Below are 23,423 nucleotides of genomic sequence, written 5' to 3'. Positions count from 1 at the left end.
TTTTTATAACAACAACATGGAACATCCCAGTGGGCTCAATCGCAGTCTGTTTAGAGGGGCAAGAGCAGGGGGAGCTTCAGGCTTCGCCAGCCGCACACTGGAACCATCCCCCTATGCGATCAAAATCAGCCCGAAGATAAAGAAGTCGGGAGTAATGTGAGGATGAAGAGGGAAGAGCGTCGTTGGGGCTTATAGGTGCAGCCATGAACACCCACGTGGGGGTCAGTGATGAGAATGAGAGCGGGATCCCCGTGGAGCAGCTTCTGCGACCTCCGCTTCCGGGAAGGAAAGTCCACAGCGAGAACAGACGAGATGGAGATGAAGGAAGTCACACAAGAGGTTGGGAGAGAAGAGGAAGACACAGGAAGAGGATCAGTATTGAAAATATTGGCGATGGATCAGGGGAAGGTGGAAGCACGGAGAGCCCGTCCAGCTCCGGTTCGGATCACGTGGAATCTGCAGATGGGTCCACCGAAGTGCCAAGCGGAAGATCCTTCATGAGTAAAACCCTTCATCGGCATCCTCCCCCGTCTCTCACCTTCATTCGAAGCGCATCGCCCATCCCTTGGCGCCCTCACAGAGCTTCGTCATCCGGGACGACCGCCGTGAGGCCACCCGGCCGTCCAGCCGGAGACCCCCTCTGGGTGGATGTGGGCACGGCTGGAGGCTTGTCGCGGACTTTGATGAACGAAGGGGAGGCGAGCCAGTTGGATGAGAAGGGAGAGGAAGACCAGGAGGGCGGCGGCGTGATGGACCTGACAAGCCCATCTTGTCCCGCGCTGCTGGAGAGAAAGATGAGCAAGAAGGAGAGGAAGAGAATCAAGTGTGTGAGGAGAAGGCAGAGGAGGAAGGAGCGACTGAGGCAAAGTCAGCAGCAGGTATGCACATGACAGCAGGCCCCAAATTGGCTGAATACACGGCGGTCGATCGGAGGTCAACTTCTTTTTACACCTATCTGACAGTTAAAGAAGGCAACTGACTTTTATTGGTTTCAAAATTTGTTTCCAAATCAAATCATTGGTTGATCAGCTTCCTCCGGGTTGAATTGTAGGCGGAAGTTTCGACTACGGTGTGTTTCCCTGCTATGTTTTGGTTCATCATTGGCTCCCTCACTATAGTGCAGGTTTTCAAACGATTTGAACTGTGATGTGTTTTTTTCATGATAGTCTTAAGACAGACCCTTGATTGCCAACTTATTTTGAGCTTCTGTTTTTCCACTCTCTATTTCAGTGTCAACCTCTTGAACTTCTTCTTTTGTATTATTTGGATGGCTTCTGTTTTTTTCAGCAAATTGCAGCGGGAGCTTTATTTTCAATGTCAAAAATGAAAGGCGTCCAAGCAACACAATTCTGCCTTCAAACCGATGACGCCACCGCTGGGAGTCCAGGGCCCTCACTGCTCAATTTAAAGCCTGGCTGCTACGTTTGGTTTGTCTTTGCCCCTTAATTCAAAGTGGTACATAGTTTTCAGGGCTGGGTTTGTTTGTTTTTTTAAAGGAGAGTCACTCGGTTAGCTTAAAACTATTGTTACACTGGTTTGTAATACAAGTCGCCTCGACCATAGTAGAGTTCACGCCCCCAAATATCGACGTCAAAGGAGGCCAAGTGCTCTTGAAAAATGGTTGGGTCGGTGGAAATGTGAGCCTTCGGACTGTAAAAAGACACTTGTCAACAAAACATGGATCACTGCTGACCCAACTGAAACTATTTGACATTGTTTTCCCCCACGGGTAAAGATTCAGTTCACGCAGTCCGGGTGTTATTACACGGTGCGTTGCCAGCGATTGCATTGGTCCATGCGTGTTAATGACACACCTTGGGAGGATGGGCCGACACTGCCGAGGTCTCCTCGCCCCCCCCCCCGCCCCCCCGGGAGTTTTCTAGCGGTAATTACCGGTACTCTGGAAGCAACCCTTTGCTTCGCTCATATGTAAGGAGTGAACATGTGTCACCTGTCTATATGTGGCACTATTTCAAGGTGAAGATGGAGGGCGACTTGAGGGGCAGATGTCGGCACAAAAGAGGTCAGGCGCATCTTCCCGGAGGAGCTTACGGCTGTCATTTGGGAAATGGGAAGCTGTTTCTGTGGGGGGTGTTTGTGTGCGTGTGTGAGCAAATGTGTGTGCATGCAGGCTCTCGGGAGCAGATGACCCAAGGGAAGATAAGCGCAGATTGTGGGGGGAGTGCTGCAGAAAGAGATGCAAAAACCAGGTTAAGAATATGCTCTAAACTATAATTCTACATCTAAAGGACTGTGTATTCCACCTGACTCCCCTTCTGTTTGCCCCACACTCTAATACGGCGCCAGATGTGAGAAAGCATTAGCGACAGAATGTCTCGCTCTGCGAAAATCTCACCTGACATGGCACCTTTCAATCACACATATTATCTCGTGCACGTGGGTGTCAACGAATAGAGAGAAAACTCAAAAGTATATGACACACAACCTCCACACACTAAAAGAGGATGCCTATGTGTGTGGATTCCCAGGAGAAGTAAGGATATTTCGATAATAAAGGTTTAAAAGCCTCATCGGTGGAGTGTTGAATCTCTGGTTAATAATACAAATATATATATATATATATATATACATATGACATGGGATCATAGGACCCCGGGGATTTATGTTACATAAAAAGGACTGTCGAAAAACAAAACGACTCTAATTCATTTTAAAGCTGCAGTCAAGAAAATGTCCTGATTTGACACTGAACATTGATGTTAGCATCGATGTAAGCCCATGAGAGGTCTTTTGGGCTGGTCTACACATTTTTCATCTTTTACTTTCAGACTCTTGTGTATTTTCGGGTGAAATCAAGACAACAAAAAATGATTTGTTTCGCTTCCTATTTTACTCTAGGGCTCCCCTAGTGTTCGGATGCACACACCGCAACACTGCTCTCACTCAACTCTTAACATCGAGGTTAGCGCATGAGAATTGTTCAGGCTGGTCCACATGTACAAATATTGTAACATGTGTGGTTCTAATGACAAATCCATGAAATAGAAATTACGTTTTCATGCTTTATGGAATTTATTTTGTTCAATGACTTGTGACATTTAAATACTGTATGTCATTTGGGATTTTCGAAAAGTGACTTGACAGTTGATCTTCATTTCATTGGGGAAACTTGATTTGTTTTATGAGTCATTTCTGTTACAAGCATGATTGGTCACCGAACAAATTCAATTCATTTCACTCATTTGATCTCTCCTCCTCTCGAAGTGTTCGGCAGGTAGTGTTAGCAGCAGCGGCGGCGGCAGCAGCAGCGGCAGCGAGGAGGACAAAGAAGACGTGACTAAGGAGGGTTACGTGTGCGCCGTGTGCTTGGACATCTACTTCAGCCCGTACATGTGTAAGCCGTGTAAGCACATCTTCTGCGAACCTTGCCTGAGGACGCTGGCCAAGAACTGTCCTGCAAGCACGCCCTGCCCGCTTTGCAGGACCATCATCACGCACGTCTTCTTCCAGAAAGGTGAGGCCGTAACGCGTACCAGATGAGACAAACTCAAGAGAGGTTGATTTATCTGATTTTTGATGAGAAGTGCTTGTGGTTTTGGCTTGCGTGGTGCATGAGGTGCACCTGGAATTTTTCTCGAAAACATACAGCTGTATTCCAGCTTTTTTAAAAAATAAAATAAAATCATCTATATTGTAAGTAGGAAAAAAACCTTTTAGAAATACAGATTTTAAAAAAATCTCTAAAGTATGACTACATTGCCAAAAATATTTCACTTTAATCGAGAAACGTACAACTATTTGATTTAAAATATACAATTTATTTCTAAAAACGATCAAACATTTTCCTCTTGTGTTTGCATGTTCTCCCCGTGCCTGCGTGGGTTTTCTCCGGGTACTCCGGTTTCCTCCCACATTCCGAAAAACATGCATTGTAGGCTGATTGAACACTCCAAATTGTCCCTCGGTGTGAGTTCATCTCTGTGAGCCCTGTGATGGGCTGGCAACCGGTTCAGGGTGTCCCCCACCTACTGCTCGAAGACAGCTGGGATGGGCTCCAGCACACCCTGCGACCCTTGTGAGGATAAAGCGGATCAGAAAATGGATGGTTGGATTTTCCTCTCATACTAAGGCTCTATCTTGTATTATAATAGATTTTTACTTTTTCACTGTGGCTTTAATTCGGCTTCATAATACAAATAGGCACCAAAATGTAGTGTTCTGTTCTCCCCTCTACAACGTTTGATGGTGGAGATTTTGTGTCATCAGGTCAAAAACAAAGTGTACATTTTGGAGTATAGACCCGCGGTATTTTGAGCTATACACCACGACAAATTTAAACCACTTTGTTTTTTTTTTAAATGAATACCGCTCTGATTGTCACAAAAGAGCCTTATTGCTATCTTTGCATTGCATTGGATCTCATTAGATGTTATACAGGCGTACCTAATATTGTGGTTAGTCAGCAGCACACACTAATCTGTAAATTAGTAATGACATGAGACGACCCACAGCGGGCTCGTTTTATTGTTTCTGTGTGCCGCCGCGCCCATAAAATCCAGAGAGGATGCGGTCACAAGGAAAACGAAACCGCACTGGCGAGAACTCTTTCTGGTGATTATGATGATGATGATGACGATGATGATGGTGATGATGGTCATTTTGTTCTTGTGTTGATTAGCCGAGGCAAGGTCATGCAGACATGGCAGGATGAGAGTCTTGCCCTGCGTCACGCTTTTTTTGGGGGGGGGGGGGGGGGGAGTATACCGAATGAATCATATCTCATACAGTCTTTGGATTTTTCTTCCACAGAGTTAAACCAAATGGCAAGGACGTTCTTCCCAAAGGAATACGCATGTCGGAAACAGAACTTCCAAAAAGCCTGTTGTGCGAAATGGCCTCTCCCGAGCGGCCGAAAATTCTTCCGAATATTTGGAGGTAATCTGTTGAATGAAATTCACAAAGTATGAAAAACATCTCAGTCTAAATCGAGCATAAAGGTCAACCAACAACAAAAATGCTGGGAAACCCGAAGAGAACTCATTCATAAACTCCATTCATCCATCCATTTTCTTGTCCTCCTTTGGGTCAAGGGTGAGCTAGAGCCTATCCTGGCTGACTTTGGGTGAGAGGTGGCCAACTGCAGGGCGCAACCCACCGACCAACCAAGCATTCATTCACACGCACTCTTTTTCAAGTGTTTGGACAATAGCTGGAAACTAAATAAGTTAAATATTGGCTTGCCACCTGTGACTGGCTGGCAAACAGTTCAGGGTGTACTCCGCCTACTTCCCGAAGACAGCTGGGATAGGCTCCAGCATGCCCCGCGACCCTTGTGGGGATAAGTGGATCAGAAAATGGATGGATGGATGTAAGAAATGGAGGTGGCCTAGCTTCATTCTTAGTTCATGACTGGCGAGCACCGCCTTACTTGCCTACCCTGAGCGCACAAGTGAGCGGTGGCATGCTAAAAACAACCAGAGGTGAGCAAATAAAATTTGTCCTCCGCCATCCAGGTTTCAGGAGGCCATCCAGTCCCGGCGCGCAGCATCAGTTGCCCCACACGGGAGGCGGTTTCCATCTGAGCGCATTGGACTTTGACGACAACACCCGCAGCTGGCATATTGACATGGATATGGTCATCATCTACATTTACTCTGTCAACTGGATTGTTGGCTTCTTCATATTTTGCATCCTCTGTTACCTCTTTTTCCCCTCTTTTTGACAGCCTGGTGGTGATGATGATGATGATGATGATAGGTATATGCCGTTTGCTTTACTGTGGAGACAAGCAGGTGGGATGTTGAGTGGAGGGAAAACAGCGGCAGTGTCAGCTTGTTATCAGCCATTAATAAACGATTGAAAGGGAGGCACATTTGGGCATCCAATGTTCTCTGTGTTCCAGATGATAAACAACATGTTCTGTGCCTCAATGGCGGGGGGTTGATCAGAAGCATAGAAAACGCATGATTCATAGCCATTAAAATAGAAGGAGACATAATATTAAGTACACTTGCACATGCATGTCGACTGCGAGAGAGTTGTTCATTGATAACTGCCCTTGCAATGATTGCGGTGGTTTCGACGACAACGCTTCCAAACCTTTATTGATAGAACAACATTAGAAAATCTTACGGTACACCCCAAAAAAAACAACCAAAAAAAAGTATACTGAAAAAATGATGATCTCTCAATTCACAATAATGAATTTGCCAGCCTTGTTTAATTATAAGATAAGATAAGATACAAAACCCTTTATTAGTCTCGCAATGGAGAAATTATGCACAAAATATTTTGAAAACAAGCATTCACATTCACCCTTCAGTAATGTTTTTGGAATACAGGAAGAAACCATATGGAACATGGAAAATTCCACTCTGATTTGAACCCAAGAAGACCTCAACTGGGAGACAGATGCGCTAAGCCATAGGGCACCATGCTACTTTATTCTGAACAAGGGCTCTAGTTTTGTGCCCAGTGCAAGTCTAGCACGTGGCGCGGTCTAAATCTGCCAGGAGGCACGCTGGCTTGACTAGGTTGGCATTTTTGCAGGCACATGTGGCATGCTACAGATTAAAACGGGCATTTTGCGCTGTTGTGGGTGTGAACACAGCCTACTTGATTTGCTGTCAATCCAAATGGCTCCTCACATTCCCACTATAATCAGCTAGTGAGTAGCATAGTCCTTGAAACGATATAGTGAAAGTACTTTATAGGAAAACAGCCAATAGGATGAAATTGGATTTGTTAATGTTTTCAAACTATGACATGTTTTTGGAGCAAAAGTACAATTCAGAACCCATTTCAGTTGATTTCAGGTAAAGAAATAGTGAATTTTGGGTGTGAATCTGAGTTCTAGTTTTTACATATATGCACTTACATTTATTTCACATCAGAGGGCGGGGGTGCGGTGGGGAAAGTGTGTGGGAGGGATAAAACTGTAATTTGCTTGGGGGGGTTGTAATGTTTCACTGTCCTCCCCCCATGCAGCCTGCTACAAAACGCTCCTCCAAGGTTACAAGAGGAGGAACTGAGGAAGGGGGGGGGGGGGGGGATTTGTGAATGAATGTGCAGATTTGCACGCCAAAGTGCAACCCCCCCCCCCCCCTCCTCCCCCGAAAAATATTAGGCGGTGACGTTTGCAGCCTTCAATGCTGCGAAGAGGCAGCAGATGCTTATCGGCCGCCTCTGCCAGCGGTGCTCGGTGCAAAGCACAAGATATGGACGCGTTGCGCTGGATGATGCGTGAGTAGGAGATGAAGCGAGGAGCCCGCTTGTGAGCTGCCTGCCGCGGGAGTGAAGGTGACTTGATGCAGAGAAGAGGCGCGCATCCTCCGCTTCTTCATCCTCATCGCCCGTTCTCATCCGGGAGCAGAACTGGCCCCGCTCTCGGGAGGTGGGGTCTGAAAGGACAACCGACAGGCAGCCATAAGACAGGTTCGAGACAAGAGTATAGAAAGAGGACGGTGAAGAGTTGAGAAGAGGAGGGGGAGAAAGGTGGTGGTGGTGAGGGGGGGTAGGGGCGAAGCAGACCGGAGAAATCGTTCCGTATCAGGACCGTTTTATTAGTGGGTGTGTATGCATGAGTTCTGCATCGAATGGGCGCAAAAACCGCCCCAGATCGGCCGGGACCATCTTCCAGATCGGCAAGCCCCTCTACCGAGACCCCCAGCGGCGGGAGAGCACGGAGAGCAGCCGCAGAGCCCAGCGCGCCGTGGCCGAATGCAGGATGGTAGGTAGCGGACGTACACGCGTCTATCCCGTGCACCGTCGGGCTCGTCCTCCTCTTTGTGCATCCTGCACGCTCATGCACATGACACGTATGACCACAAATCGCAGCATGCGTGACGTACTGCATTAGAATGTGCGTTTATTGTAGTGGGTCAGGGTGGTGCAGTGGTGTTATGTATTTATTTATTTATTTAGATGGAGTTGAAGGGAGGGAGGGTCGCTCTCCAAAACTGCATGAATGATTGCCCATCTCCCTGATGATGATGATGTGATGTGTAAGACATGTGAAGCATGTCAAGTGAACGTCGTGTAAGGCTGCGTACAATGAACGCTCTGCAGAGGCTGCACGCAAGTCGAGCAGTTGTCTTTTTCGGGAGTGGGGAGCGGGGGGGGGGGGGGGGTCTGAAGTGGTGCAAAGTCAACGTACCACGATCGATTATCAACACAGTCATTAAAGCAACCTCTGAGCTATTTGATTGCGACTTAAAAAAATCTGACTCATGCTGTGCTATATTTAATAAAAAAGCCACTATTTTTCAACATGCATGGTCGTTTTGCATGTACGTTAAAATGTTATTGTAGTTGATGTTTTTTAATTAATTAATTGAGTTGTTTAATAATAATTATAATAATTATTTATGATTATTTTTCCACTTATTATATTGTTTTTTTTAAATTATGATGTTTTGTATATTTGCATTTATTTTAAAGATGTGCATTGTCTGGCTGCTTTGTTTGTTTCATTGGTGATTGTATTTGACCATTCGTTTTATTTTATTTGAAATTTTGTTTATTTATTCTTTTGAAAATGTCATGCGCTATTCAGAACAATGAGATAGGACATGTCGTTCCAAGTCTAGTTGCACCTGCATAGTCTGCTAAAGATCCAGGCAAAAGTTGGAGCAAGAAATAACATGGTTTTATTTTACTTGGCTGCAATGTATTTCTTTTTTTTCCCCCTCTTAATTCATTCGCAAACACAAAACAATTCACAGTGGAGTTTTACGTGTACAGTAAATATTCCCATCCCCGGAATTCTATGAAAAGGAATATCCTTCACCCGTAATAAAAACCTATGCATTAACATGCATTTGACTACGATATTACGTGTACCGGAACTTGCGTAGGCGGAAATTCCACTAACCCGGATGGAGGCATAATGCCGCGGGAGCTTAAATACACGCAACGCCCACCCGATGCAACGGAAAAGACACAACGCTGAAAATTTTCACTTCGCGTTTTTCGATCATCAGATTCTAAACGACGACGTTTAAGTGAGTTTTTATTGCCGTGCGCTTTACTGTCATTGTCAATGATATTAACTTTATTCACTTACGTCCTGGAGAACGCGGCACTAGCTTAAAAGCAGCACCCACTCGACACGACCGAAGAAACGTGTTCGCTTCGCCGTTTTCATTCATCAGATTCGAAACGAAGACGTGTAAGTGACTTTTTATTGGCGTGCGTTTTACTGTAATTGCGAACGATTTAAACTTTATTCACTTACGTTGTGTAGATCATGGCATCGAAACGTAGAAGAACTGTAATGACTGGAGCGGAGCGAGTGAAATGCATCCGTTTGAGCGAGGCTGGACACAAAGTTAAAAAGATCCAGCAGACACTTGGAGTCGGAAAGACGCAAATCTACGAAACTTTAAAAAACAAGGCATCGATTCAACTCCTGATGACAAGCCACCATCCAGCAAGGAAGCAATGCAAATGGCAACAAAAATCCTTCAGTATGCACAACAATTACCAGACATCGGTGATCAACGGGACAGTTACTTGCAACTAGCAAGAAAACTGTATGACACGCAGGCAAACATTGTCATAGACCAAAGAATGCATCCAACAAAACAATCCAAAATACACATTTTTTCCCCAACACAGAAAAAAATAAACATTAAAATACTGTACGTATTTTACTGTTTTGATTTTTTTTTGATACACCTGTATTGCAGTTTTTGTTATATAAACAGTTTTGGACAGTACATTTTTGTATTTTATTGATTGTGTTGTTACACGTGCATTTTGTCAACATACTTGCAGGTTCATAAAGGACATGTACCATGCTCATTTCCCAAATGAGGAATTTCTGTTATCAGGACAAATTGGACAGCGCAAACACGAGTCCGTACTAGGGAATGTTTACTGTACTTTACTGTAGTCCAATTGTAATGTACCTATTTCCCCACAGAGTGGCGCTGCGGAGTGCTCTCATCCACTTGTATTTTTGTAACCCTGAAAACAAATTAAAATGCCAGATGGAATACACTGATATGGTCTACAACCATGCATTTAGAGTTTAACGCTGAGCATTCTTTTCTTTTTTTAATACAGCTCTTGTTCACTGTTATGTGATTGCAACGCAGATCGTGCAAGAGTTCAACACGCTGGTGGCGCTGTACCGAGAACTGGTCATCTCCATCGGCGAGATCACCGTCGACTGGCCCAATTTGCGTGGCGACATGCAGAGGACTCAAACCAAAGGCTGCGAGATGGCCAGGGCGGCACACCACAGTCTCACCTTGATAGCAGGGTGAGAGTTATCATATTTATCGTTAATTATTACAGGGAGGTATTTGTTTGAGGAGTGTAACTGAAAAAAAAATTCCTATTCAATGTTGATGAGTACACAATACAGATTTGTGTGCGGCAAATGCCACTCGACGCTTTCACTTTGGGTGATTTAGCGCTCACTCAGTTATCATCTGCTGTAAATTGAAGTGTGTGCGAAGCTGTTGCAGACTGTCATAAAAGCCGGTGATGGGGGGGGCAGCGGGTAAATAAATCACACTTGATGTTTGTTTTTTTTAATGTCAGCGCTTTTCATTACTGGTCCTCGGCAAGCTAAGCAAACTCAAAGATGGACAATATCATCAAACAAAAATGAAGGAGAAACTCTGCTGTTAATTTGTCCATTTTATGTTTGGTTGACGCGAGAGTAATGCAGTCCCCTTTCTGGAATCACTCATCCCTTTGCTATGGGCTACAGGCCAGAGGATGGCGAGATTCACCCAGAGATCTGCAGGCTTTTCATCCAGCTGCAGTGCTGTTTGGAGATGTTCATCACCGAGATGCTCAAGTCCTTCTGCTTGCTGGGCTCCCTGCACAGGAAAAGTAAACACACACACACACACACGCACACACACTTCTCAGCCATTTTGGTGATCCTGAAGCAGGGATACATTGTTTTTTTGTTTTTTTTTTTAGCAAAGGACATTTTCTTTGATATTGGGAACACATATGGTGTCTTTCTCTGACTCTGTGGTGCCAGGCAAAGATCCCTGTAGCCTGCCATCAGTGGACAGAAAGGCCGAGGAGAACTCAGACGTCCCCATCCTTGAGGACACCTCCTCGTCGCCCAGCGAGGGCCCTCCACTCACATGGCTGGTGGCCACGGACATAGCAAACATTGAAAAGTAGGTCCACGGCGTAGATGCTTTATCGTTCAATTGAGTGGTTAATATCCACCCAAACACCTCATACAACGATTAACTTGAGATTGCCCCCTATTTATATATTATCAACAAACTGACTTATATGAGAAACAATGTAAAATAAAGACAACCAAATATTTCGGGATACAGTGCAACTATTGTGCAAATTATATGAAGACAATTATTTTTCAAATTATGTAAAGGCATTTGTTAAAGAACAATGTTTGCACAAAGTAATGTCTGGCACAAAAAAAATTGAAGAAGATTAGCATTTTTTAAGCAAATGTGATGCCAAAATAGACACTTAATATGCAACATGAAAAGTACAATATCGATTTCTTTTTTATTTTATTTGTTGCAGGGACATGAGGGAAATGAAGAACCTTCTCAGTAAACTCAGGGAGACGATGCCTTTACCACTGAAGAACCAAGGTGTGTTCGGACTCGGGGTTGGATGAGTAAAGATTTATCATAGTCAACTGTATGTCAGTGACGTTGTTAAAAACTTTCAACACAGTATAGCGGGAATTGTTTCAGGTTTCCTTTTACTGAAGAGATGAGAGAGATTTTCTCAATCCTCTCCCATCCTGCATTTTATGCCTACAGAAAGCAATGGCTCTAATTTCATTTTAAAATGTAAATTTCTTAGCATGATTATTGATGTACAGTATATTGTGAGATGATAAGTTTGTTAGTTGGGGGGAAAATGTGATTTGTTTACTGTAAACACAAAGTGTGAGTGACAAGAGTGTTCGGTACTGATACTTCTTGTACAGTTTTTGTCCTATCCGTGACTTATGCTCTGCCTCGTCACATTAAAGTGTTTTTAAATGTTTTTTAATTCTTTTGAAATGCATTGAAGACCTCGAAAATTAAGTGCTATAAATGATGCATACCAGGTGATTATTTAATTATATCGCAGATTTCATTAATACAAGGATGGTCTACAATGTAACGCCCGCAGTAGAGGGGGATTTACTGCATATGTAGATACAATTTCAGAAACATTGTGAAATAAAAATGTGTGTCAAGTACTTTCTCTGTGTTCTTGTGACTTCTAGACGACAGCAGTTTGCTGAACCTGTCTCCCTACCCGCTGATCCGACAGAGGAAGAGACGTTTCTTTGGCCTCTGTTGTTTGATAACGAGCTGAGGTATCAACAAAAACAACATCAAGAGACAACATTGCCCTGTTCCGTCCTCCACTACTGCCATTTTTCAACACACACCAAAATAAATAGCAAGGCTGCCTGCCCATTGTTGGATTTTTATTCTACAGAAAATAAATGGCAACACATTCCCATAGTTTTGGGTCAATGGAGCCAGTTGTCCACTGTTAATTGTAAAATAGAAAACGTGTTCATGCGCACAAGAAACACAATTTTTTTAACCCTCCTGTTATGTCTTTTTTTTGTGTGTTATGGTCAAAGTGAGCCACTACGTGTTTAGGTATTGAAAGAATCCATTTTTAAAAATGCAAACATATTTAATTAAAAGAAGAAATGAGCAAAAGCACAGCTGTATCCCCTTTTTGTTCACATTTTTTAAATACATTGGACTTACAAGTGCGCCAATTTAAGAATTTTTCGCGCAATGAGCTGTCACTTGGCCGATGTTTCGCTTTACGTCACAAGCTACAATTTTTATTACCTCACAACTTCTAGCGAAGGCAAAAGAAGAAAGACCATCAATGGCCAGCACACTTTCAGTCAATCATACAAATATAAAATGAAAACACTCTCAAGGAACACGGAGTAGAAACTCACATCCCTATCTCACTTTGCCACGCCCTCTTAAAGGCACACTGTCACACAAATGTACCACAGTGTGGTTGTGTGAGTTTGTGTGTGCGTGTGTCAGACGAACGGCTTCATTACACTTTCTAAAACCAATATATTTCTTGACATTGTTTTTTGTGTTGTTATTTTACTATGCTTTTTTAAAATATAACTACAAAATGCCAGTGTTTATTATTTCATTTTCAAACGGATCAAATCGACCCACAATATAACAGAAGGGATGTAAATGTTTGTTATGTCCGAAACAACATGTTGAATAAAGGCCTCCTGAATGTTTCAGGATGGCAAGGAAGTCATTTCAATGTGTAGTCCCCTTCAGTAGTTTCTTGTTTTGTCCTTCTGCCTGTTCTTGATTTAGTCTTCCATGAAAGATAAATCGATATCTTAACTTGACAACTTCAAAGTGCAATACTGTATACTGTTTGATGCAACGGAGAGAGAGAACTTTATTTACACGCGCACACAGACACTCACACACACAGACACACACACAAAGACACACAGACACACAAACACACGCAATGTATTTTACGACTTGTATATACACTTCCTGCCCTCTGAGTAAGTTGGCCTGTTCTTGGTTGTTGCTCAGCATGGCGCCACCTTGTGGACGATTGTTGTTGTTGCTGCTTTGGGCCCCTTGGAAGTACACGAGGATGATGTAGATCATTTTACATTGTTAATAAAACTTTTGTTATGGAAATCACCTGTCGAGTTCATTATTTTACCCTGGAACCTGCAGTGGGTGGAGACAAATCAAGATTTAAGTCTAACTGCTTTACTCTTAGTAACATGTGTGACTATTGATGTAATGTTGCGCTGCGACCACTTGCAGGCGCTGTCTGCTGCTAACTTGGGGTTCTTGTGGAGGCACCGCATGTGTGGCAGGTTAATGGAACATTCCAAAATTTAGATTGTTAAATTTAGAGTCTAATTTGTCTCCAAGTGTGAGTGTGAGCGCGAATGGTCCTTTCTAGAAATTGGTTGTTTGAATATGATATTTACTTTTCCCTAATTATTGCGAAAAATTATGAACATGATTGTCTTCATATAACTGAGTCTCATTTATTATTTATAGAAACATAATTTAAGCTGAGCAAATTATTTCTCAATGTTTGTATCAGTTCTTCACAGTAATCATCACCCAATAAGTAGCTCTCATTTTCAAAAAAGGTTGGTGACCCCTGAATTAGACAATGATGTGCAGATAGTAATTTACAAAGTATGCCATACGCTTTCATTTTATGACTGATTCATTCCCCCGCAGGTATTTGACTTCAAGATGAAAGATATCAAAATCTCCCAGTCACGAATGCGTTACAGTACTGTCATCCCAATAATTTTGACAAGGATCCTGAGATGTGATTTACTGTCGCAAACACAGGAGGGCAATAGAGATTTAGAATTAACTCACATTGCTTTTACGCACACATTTTGCCATGACATTAATTCAAGCAGTTTCAAGAAAGCTTTTTACAATTTCACTTTCATTTAATGAGTAACCCAGTCAGCAAAATTGGTCTGGCCCAGCTCTGGGGCAGACACGGCACGTACACTCGGCCCACATACCTTAATGAATGACGGTCCTGCAGTGGCCCACGTCTGGCATCCATGATGTGGGCCGCATTCGGCCCAGATCTGAGCCGCATTGTAAAACCATATCTGGCCCTACTCCGGCCCGACACTGGGCCAGAACAGGTTCCTGATATCAGCCTGAATTCAACCTCAACTAAGCCACATCTTTCATGAGCCATATTTGACCCACATTAAAAAAAAAGTCTCAAAAACGACTGTTATAAAAATATGTTTATTGTCATAATTTGTGAACCTCACATATAACTCCACATACACTGGAAAAATGCACTTTTCTTTATTTTACAGTGAACACAAAGTCCAAATTGGGATGCAGCTTACTCTTAAACGTTATTTTTCTGTCCATTAAATTGTTGCGCTCTCCATGTCCTCTTTTCTTCTCATGCTCTCCTTCCTGTCACCATCCCAATCAGGAGCCAGATGTAGCCATCTTTTGATTGTGACATCAATTTCCTGGTCTGAGGCCCAAGATGTTAGGCTGTTAGGTCTCACAGCGGCTGTAAGAACTGTAAGAAAACAAGAATGGACAGTGTGTTAGGAAAACAAACATTTGTACATGTCATGAACAATGAAGGGTCAGTAAAAATCTTTGAAGTCAAGATGGCGCCCGAGTAGGCAGCCGTCAGCAAGTGCTCCCATGAGCCTTGCTTTTTTTTGTTGTTTTTGTGTTTGTTTTGTCACTTTGTGTTGTTTACGTCGTGTGGACCTGATGTGGACTTTTTTCAGCATTTTTTGGCCACGACATTCATCAAGGAGGAGACTCTGTGCTCGGTGGTTGCGCCTTCTCGGCAGCATGGGTATACCAGCATTGTTTTTGACTGGGAGGAATGTCGGCGCCATTTGACTGTCGTTGCTGGACAGTCCGGGGCGCTTGTGTCTTGCGCCTGTAATGGGCAGCATTTTTCACAGCCCCGCTTTGTTCAGCGGAGAGATCGATGCTGTTGAACGGTCTGCGGCTGGATGGATGTCAGTCTTGAGGAGCCGACGATGAGAAGAAAAGAGCGTTAGCGCGGAGCGCCGATGCGGATTTGGAACTGGGAGTCGCGGCTTGGAGTTTGAAGCGGATTACGTGGGACAGGAGAAGTGAACTAATCTCTTTTCGTCAATGGACGCTACAGATTCGTGTTTGCTTTCAAAACTTAGCTTGTAGCAGACGTGTGCACATTTTCAGCATGACGTCTCTGATCCACTGGAGAAAGGACACTTTGATCCTCTCCTCTTTCATCTAGAACTGCTTCAGACAACAAAGTGTATGCAGAAAAGTGGTGAAGATTGCACGACTGTCTGTGTCCTATGTGTTGTGTTGTGTTATTTTTGTTATTTTGACTTCAAAATGGCGCCGCGAGAGTGGCTGCCTTTCCAGCAGCTCCTAGATTTTGTTGTTCTACTTCTTCCTTTCATAACTTTGCTGCTGTGAATTGGGAATTTCTCCATTGCGAGACTAATAAAGGTTTTCTTTTCTTATCTCAAAAATAACCCCTGAAATTTCTTATAATAATAATAATAATAATAATAATAATACATTTCATTTATAAGCGTCTTTCAAGACACTCTAGGACACTTTACAACCAAAACTAAACTAGGTGTGACGCTGTGGGGCGGAATATTTGCCACCAAAAACTAAACGTGAATAACTTTTAAATAGTTTATACTGAATTTGAATTACGTGAATTGAAGGTCAGTGGCTTGGATAATGGATGGATTTGTATATTTTACTCTGAATCATATTGAATAACTGAATCTGAATTGTACAATCTGAATTTGAAACGATATACTTTTTTTTCTTTGAAACTATTTGATCCTCACTGAAAATTAAATTCTGTTTATTTTATTATTCAATCTTGAAAATACAAAACAACGTTTTTTTTCAACGTCAGATTTTGTTTTTGAATTGAGGTACTAAGTTTTAAATTAACTTTATGGTCAAGTATGAAGTATACGGTTTGAATTGCAGCAAACGGAATCAAAATTAATTTCATTGTATTTCAGTGCAGAAAGGGTTCTCTTTGGCAGCACCTCTGACTGTTCGATCACCTACATTTTCAAACAACAAAGCGTGTGACGGAGAAGTGGTTAGGACTGCACGACTGTCCGTGTTTTATGTTATGTGTTGTGTTTATTATTTTACTTTATGTTAACTGTTTTGTGAAGCGCTTTGTTACAGCTGTCGCTGTTGTGAAAGCGCTATATAAATCTGCATGTATTGTATTGTATTGTATTTTCACAAGTCGGTCGCGAATGAGCCGGTACAAAGAGCCGGCTCTTTGAAGTGAACGATGAGCCATTTTTAGACGAAAAAAAACGAAAAGTGTAGTAAGGCGTTTTTCGACGAAAAAACCCCACCATGTATAGTAACGCGTTTTTAGCCGAAAAAAACGACCATGAATAGTAAGGCGTTTTAACAAAAAAAAAAAAAAACGACCATGTATATATAATAAGGCGTTTTTAGCCCAAAAAAACGACCATGTATAGTAAGGTGTTTTTAGCCGAAAAAAACTACCAAGGCGCTTTTAGCTGAAAAAAACGATCATGTATAGTAAGGCGTTTTTAGCTGGAAAAAAAAGGACCACGTATAGTAAGGTGTTTTTAGCCGAAAAAAACGACCACGTATAGTAAGATGCTTTTAGCCGAAAAAAATGACAACGTATAGTTAGCCGTATTTGGACAAAAAAAACGACATGTATAATAAGGTGTTTTTCAACGAAAAAAACTACCATGTACAATAAGGCAGTGTGAGCCGAAAAAAAACAACCGTGTGTAGTAAGGCGTTTTTACCAGAAAAAAAACCGACCATGTATATATAGTAAGGCATTTTTGGATGAAATTTTTAGCCGAAAAAAAACGACCATGTATAGTCAGGCGTTTTTGGACGAAATTTTTAGCCAAAAAAATCGACCATGTATAGTAAGGCGTTTTTAGCCGAAAAAAACGACCATGGAGAGTAAGGCGTTTTTGGACGAAAAAAACGACCATGAATAGTAAGGCGTTTTTGGATGAAAAAAACGACCATGGAGAGTAAGGCGTTTTTAGCCCAAAAAAACGACCATGTATAGTAAGGCCTTTTTGGACGAAAAAAACGACCATGAATGGTAAGGAGTTTTTACCCGAAAAAAACGAGGCATTTTTGGACGAAAATTTTGGCCGAAAAAAACGACCATGTATAGTAAGGCATTTTTAGCCGAAAAAAAATGACCATGTATAGTAAGGCGTTTTTGGATCAAAAAAACGACCATGTATATAGTAAGGAGTTTTTAGCCGAAAAAAACGACCATGTTTAATAAAAAAACACAATGCCACAGGTCTATGTGGTGCTTTGGCTCAGTGGTAGAGTGATGGAGTGCCACACCAGAGGTTGAGTGTTCGATCCCTGGTTGTTGCAACAATGTGTACTCTTAAACCACCATAAACTTATTTGAGGAAAAACACAAACCAACCCAAGGACTCATTGTGGTGGGTTAGCTCAGTGGTAGAAAGCTGAATTCCCAAATCCAGTGGTCGGGTGTTCGATTCCCAGTGTTTGCAACAAGGTCACATCTTTCTTTAACCACCATTTGCAGCTTTATTGAAGAGAACACAAAACAAACAAGATGTTCTGTAGTGGTATGGCTCAGGGGTAGAGAATCCATGTCCCAAACTAGCGGTTGGGTGTTCAATCCCCAGAGGTTGCAACCATATCCCTGCTTTCTTTGACCAACATTTTTAAGGCCAAAATTTTTAGCCGAAAAAAACGACCATGTATAGTAAGGCGTTTTTAGCCCCAAAAAAACGACCATGTATCGTAAGGCGTTTTTAGCCGAAAAAAAACGACCATGTATAGTAAGGCATTTTTGGACAAAATTTTTAGCCAAAAAAAACGACCATGTATAGTAAAGCGTTTTTAGCCGAAAAAAAGGACCGCGTATAGTTAGTAAGGCATTTTTTGACGAAATTTTTAGCCGAAAAAAACGACCATGTATAGCAAGGCGTTTTTAGCCGAAAAAAACGACCAAGTATAGTAAGGCGTTTTAGCCGAAAAAAAAAAACGCCCATGTATATAAGGCCTTTTTGGATGAAAAAAACGACCATGTACAGTAAGGCATTTTTGGCCGAAATTTTTAGCCGAAAAAAACGACCATGTATAGTAAGGCGTTTTTAGCAGAAAAAAAATTACCATGTAGAGTAAGGTGTTTTTAGCCGAAAAAAACCACCATGTATAGTAAGGCATTTTTGGATGAAAAAAAACAACCATGAATAGTAAGGCATTTTTGGCCGAAAAAAAGGACCATGTATTGTAAGGCGTTTTTAGCCGAAAAAATGACCCTGTAGTGTAAGGCGTTTTTAGGCGAAAGAAAACGACTATGTATAGTAAGGCGTTTTTGGACGAAATTTTTAGCCGAAAAAACTACCGTGTATTTTAAGGCCTTTTCGGACGAAAAAAAACGACAATGTATAGTAAGGCATTTTTAGCCGAAAAAAGACACCATGTATAGTAAGGCGTTTTTAGCCGAAAAAAACGACCATGTATAGTAAGGCGTTTTTAGCCGAAAAAAATGACCATGTAGAGTAAGGCGTTTTTAGCCCAAAAAACGACCATGTATAGTGAGGCGTTTTTGGACGAAATTTTTAGCCGAAAAAAACGACCGTGTATTTTAAGGCCTTTTTGGATGAAAAAAACGACCATGTATAGTAAGGCGTTTTTGACTGAAAAAAAAACGACCATGTACAGTAAGGCATTTTTGGACAAAATCTTTAGCCGAAAAAACGGCCATGTATACTAAGGCGTTTTTAGCCCAAAAAAAACGACCATGAATAGTAAGGCGTTTTAACAAAAAAAAAAAAACGACCATGTATATATAATAAGGCGTTTTTAGCCCAAAAAAACGACCATGTATAGTAAGGTGTTTTTAGCCAAAAAAAACTACCAAGGCGCTTTTAGCTGAAAAAAACGATCATGTATAGTAAGGCGTTTTTAGCTGAAAAAAAAGGACCACGTATAGTAAGGTGTTTTTAGCCGAAAAAAACGACCACGTATAGTAAGATGCTTTTAGCCGAAAAAAATGACAACGTATAGTTAGCCGTATTTGGACAAAAAAAACGACATGTATAATAAGGTGTTTTTCAACGAAAAAAACTACCATGTACAATAAGGCAGTGTGAGCCGAAAAAAAACAACCGTGTGTAGTAAGGCGTTTTTACCAGAAAAAAAACCGACCATGTATATATAGTAAGGCATTTTTGGACGAAATTTTTAGCCGAAAAAAAACGACCATGTAGAGTAAGGCGTTTTTATCCGAAAAAAACCCCGATCATGTATAGTAAGGCGTTTTTTGGACGAAAAAAACGACCATGTATAGTAAGGCCTTCTTGGACAAAATTTTTAGGCGAAAAAACGGCCATGTATACTAAGGCGTTTTTAGCCGAAAAAAAACGACCATATGTAAAACACGGCTGAGAACTCCTTACTATACATGGTCGTTTTTTTTTTCGTCCAAAAACGCCTTATAGACATGGTCGTTTTTTTCGGCTAAAAACGCCTTACTATACATGGTCTTTTTTTTGGGCTAAAAATTTCATCCAAAAATGCCTTACTATATACATGGTCGTTTTTTTCGTCCAAAAACTCCTTACTATACATGGTCTTTTTTTCCGGCTAAAAACGCCATACTATACATGGTTGTTTTTTTCGGCTAAAAATTTTGTCCAAAAATGCCTTACTATACATGGTCGTTTTTTTCGGCTAAAAACGCCTTACTATACATGGTCGTTTTTTTGGGCTAAAAACGCCTTACAATATATGGTCATTTTTTTCGGCTAAAAATTTCGTCCAAAAACGCCTTACTATACATAGTCGTTTTCTTTCGCCTAAAAACGCCTTACAATACATGGTCCTTTTTTTCGGCCAAAAATGCCTTACTATTCATGGTTGTTTTTTTTCATCCAAAAACGCCTTACTATACATGGTCGGGTTTTTTTCGGCTAAAAACGCCTTACTATACATGGTCGTTTTTTTGGGGCGAAAAATTTAGTCCAAAAATGCCTTACTATATACATGGTCGTTTTTTTCGTCCAAAAACGCCTTACTATACATGGTCGTTTTTTTCGGCTAAAAACGCCGTACTATACATGGTTGTTTTTTTCGGCTAAAAATTTTGTCCAAAACTGCCTTACTATACATGATCGGTTTTTTTTCGTCTAAAAACGCCTTACTATACATAGTCGTTTTTTTCATCCAAAAAGGCCTTACAATACATGGTCGTTTTTTTCGGCTAAAAATTTCGTCAAAAAACGCCTTACTATACATGGTCGGGTTTTTTTCGGCTAAAAACGCGTTACTTTACATGGTGGGTTTTTTCGTCTAAAAAACGCCTTACTATACATGGTCGTTTTTTTCGGCTAAAAACGCCTTACTACACATGGTCTTTTTTTTCCGGCTAAAAACGCCTTAGTATACATGGTCCTTTTTTTTCGTCCAAAAATGCCTTACCAACATGGTCGTTTTTTTCGGTCAGAAACGCCTTCCTATACATGGTCGTTTTTTTCGGCTAAAAACGCCTTACTATACATGGTCGTTTTTTTCGGCTAAAAACGCCTTACTATACATGGTCGTTTTTTTCAGTCAAAAACGCCTTACTATACATGGTCGTTTTTTTCGGCTAAAAACGCCTTACAATATATTGTCATTTTTTTCGGCTAAAAATTTCGTCCAAAAACGCCTTACTATACATAGTCGTTTTCTTTCGCCTAAAAACGCCTTACACTACAGGGTCATTTTTTCGGCTAAAAACGCCTTACAATACATGGTCCTTTTTTTCGGCCAAAAACGCCTTACTATTCATGGTTGTTGTTTTTCGGCTAAAAATGCCTTACTATATACATGGTCATTTTTTTCGTCTAAAAACGCTTTACTATACATGGTCATTTTTTTCGGCTAAAAGCGCCTTTTTATTCAAGGTCGTTTTTTTCGGCTAAAAACGCCTTACTATACATGGTCGTTTTTTTCAGGTTAAAAAGCCTTACTATACATGGTCCTTTTTTCGGCTAAAAATGCCTTACTATATACATGGTCGTTTTTTTTTCGGCTAAAAACGCCTTACTCTACATCAGGGGTGTCAAACTCATTTCATATTGTGGGCCGCATACGGCCTCGGTCGATGTCAAGTGGGCCAGACCATTAAAATGATACCATACTCTGCTATAAATAACCAAAATATGTCTCTCCTTTGTTTTGATATAGCGAAGCACAAGTACATGAGGAAAATGTTGAAATGTACCCACATTTCATTTACCTAACATTTCATAAAACACCTTAGATTTCCTTCGACAAATGTGCAATTTCATTTTATCATTCACATATATGCAGTGCAACTGATCCCACTGATTGTACAAAGGCACAAAACTTGAACAATTAGTATTTAAAAATATAGTCATGCATTTTAAGATTAAACAAGATTTATAAAGAAAGGATTTTTAAAAACCATTTACACATGTGCATATGAAATCTAAATGTAACCCCCACCTACACTTTACAAACGAAAGAGAAAACAATGACTAGCGGTTAATACATGAATTGCATCTTAATAAAAATATTCATTTTGTGTCTTTTATGCTTTTTTTTCCATTTTTAAATTATCCCGCGGGCCTGATCGACCCCCCTCGGGGGCCGGTTCCGGCCCGCGGGCCGTATGTTTGACACCCCTGCTCTACATGGTCGTTTTTTTCAGGTTAAAAAGCCTTACTATACATGGTCCTTTTTTTCGGCTAAAAACGCCTTACTATATACATGGTCGGGTTTTTTTCGGCTAAAAATGCCTTACTATACATGGTTTTTTTGGGGGGGGGGCTAAAAACGCCTTATTATACATGGTCGTTATTTTCGTCGAAAAACGCCTTACTAAACATGGTCATTTTTTTGTGTTAAAACACCTTACTATACATGGTTGTTTTTTTTCGGCTAAAAACGCCTTACTACACATGGTCGTTTTTTTTTCCGAGTTAAAATGCCGTGCCGTGCATCCGGCGGCGGATGCACGGCACGCTCGACCACCGAGGCAGTGCGAGCAAGCGATAGCCAGCTGGCGTGGTTGGGCAAGAGGATTCTTCGGGACTCCAGTGGCGGCGGCGCCAGCAGCTGGAGCTACCACCACTTGAGGCCAGCCGGCTGAACGGTTAATCCGGCAGCAGCGGCGAAAACGTTCGAACATCGCGGCGGTGCCGTCAGGGGAGGCCACAGGCCCACTGCCACGTCACCAACTTCCGGGTTGGCCGAAAGACCACAGCAACCTCATCAACCAGCTGACAGCCGGCTAGCAACAAAACCCGAAAAATGCCGCCCAAACGGGGACAAGATAATAAACAGGATGAAGAATTGATGACCCTTACGCAAGTCAATGAACTACTCATGCAACAAAAAGAACTGTTCACAGCACTCATTCAGCAACAACAGGATCACTTCAAAGGATTTGTAAAGATGATTCTGGACTCAACAAACACACGACTCGACAATTTCTCCAGGGAAGTACAAGAACTGAAAACAAGTCTTAATTTTACCCAAAAGGAGGTCGATGACATTAAAAAACAACAAACGAATGGAACGGACCATTGCAAAACCATGCAAACTGAAATCTATAAAGTATGTGACATTATGCTGGTTTTAACGGACAAGATGGACTACTTAGAGGGACAATCTAAAAGAAATAACTTGATAATCGATGGAATCGAAGAAATGCAAGGAGAAACGTGGACTGAAACGGAGCAAAAAGTGCAGAAAATCTTTAAGGAGCAATTGCAATTAAAGGAGACAATCGAGGTGGAAAGAGCCCACCGCACGGGGAGACACGAATCGGGAAGACCTCGACCAAGGCCAGTCGTGGTGAAGTTTGAAAAATATAAAGACAAAACAAAGATACTACAGAGAGCAAAATAC

The 23,423-nt window shown here is 41.7% G+C and overlaps 2 protein-coding genes and 1 long non-coding RNA gene across 3 annotated transcripts; all 3 read left to right on the top strand.

The window, feature by feature from the left end:
• rnf180a (ring finger protein 180a) lies at nt 1–5,831 on the top strand. The gene is made up of 4 exons (XM_086111520.1): nt 1–878; nt 3,226–3,475; nt 4,771–4,896; nt 5,475–5,831. The coding sequence occupies exons 1-4, from the start codon at nt 204–206 to the stop codon at nt 5,681–5,683; spliced, it is 1,260 nt and encodes a 419-aa protein (XP_085967646.1). The 5' UTR covers nt 1–203; the 3' UTR covers nt 5,684–5,831.
• A 1,655-nt stretch (nt 5,832–7,486) lies between these two features.
• rgs7bpa (regulator of G protein signaling 7 binding protein a) lies at nt 7,487–13,224 on the top strand. The gene is made up of 6 exons (XM_086112467.1): nt 7,487–7,690; nt 10,062–10,228; nt 10,685–10,809; nt 10,967–11,111; nt 11,491–11,561; nt 12,191–13,224. The coding sequence occupies exons 1-6, from the start codon at nt 7,541–7,543 to the stop codon at nt 12,280–12,282; spliced, it is 750 nt and encodes a 249-aa protein (XP_085968593.1). The 5' UTR covers nt 7,487–7,540; the 3' UTR covers nt 12,283–13,224.
• LOC147205245 (uncharacterized) lies at nt 8,317–10,045 on the top strand. Its single transcript, XR_015101036.1, has 3 exons — nt 8,317–8,963; nt 9,035–9,130; nt 9,206–10,045. It is a non-coding gene; the product is annotated as an uncharacterized LOC147205245 (long non-coding RNA).
• Nucleotides 13,225–23,423: the final 10,199 nt, after the last annotated feature.

The sequence above is a fragment of the Hippocampus guttulatus genome, chromosome 5, assembly GCF_054856545.1.
Source record: "Hippocampus guttulatus isolate MCC_2025c chromosome 5, RoL_Hgut_1.0, whole genome shotgun sequence".
Taxonomy (NCBI): Eukaryota; Metazoa; Chordata; class Actinopteri; order Syngnathiformes; family Syngnathidae; genus Hippocampus; species Hippocampus guttulatus.
This window is presented reverse-complemented; position numbering and strand designations above follow the sequence as displayed.

Excerpts from the sequence above, each read along its gene's own strand:
- rnf180a (XM_086111520.1), top strand. The coding sequence starts at position 204 with ATGAACACCCACGTGGGGGTCAGTGATGAGAATGAGAGCGGGATCCCC. Across the intron at positions 879-3,225 it reads TGAGGCAAAGTCAGCAGCAG|TGTTCGGCAGGTAGTGTTAG; the intron begins GTATGCACATGA and ends CTCCTCTCGAAG. Across the intron at positions 3,476-4,770 it reads GCACGTCTTCTTCCAGAAAG|AGTTAAACCAAATGGCAAGG; the intron begins GTGAGGCCGTAA and ends TTTCTTCCACAG.
- rgs7bpa (XM_086112467.1), top strand. The coding sequence starts at position 7,541 with ATGAGTTCTGCATCGAATGGGCGCAAAAACCGCCCCAGATCGGCCGGG. Across the intron at positions 7,691-10,061 it reads CCGTGGCCGAATGCAGGATG|ATCGTGCAAGAGTTCAACAC; the intron begins GTAGGTAGCGGA and ends ATTGCAACGCAG. Across the intron at positions 10,810-10,966 it reads GGGCTCCCTGCACAGGAAAA|GCAAAGATCCCTGTAGCCTG; the intron begins GTAAACACACAC and ends CTGTGGTGCCAG.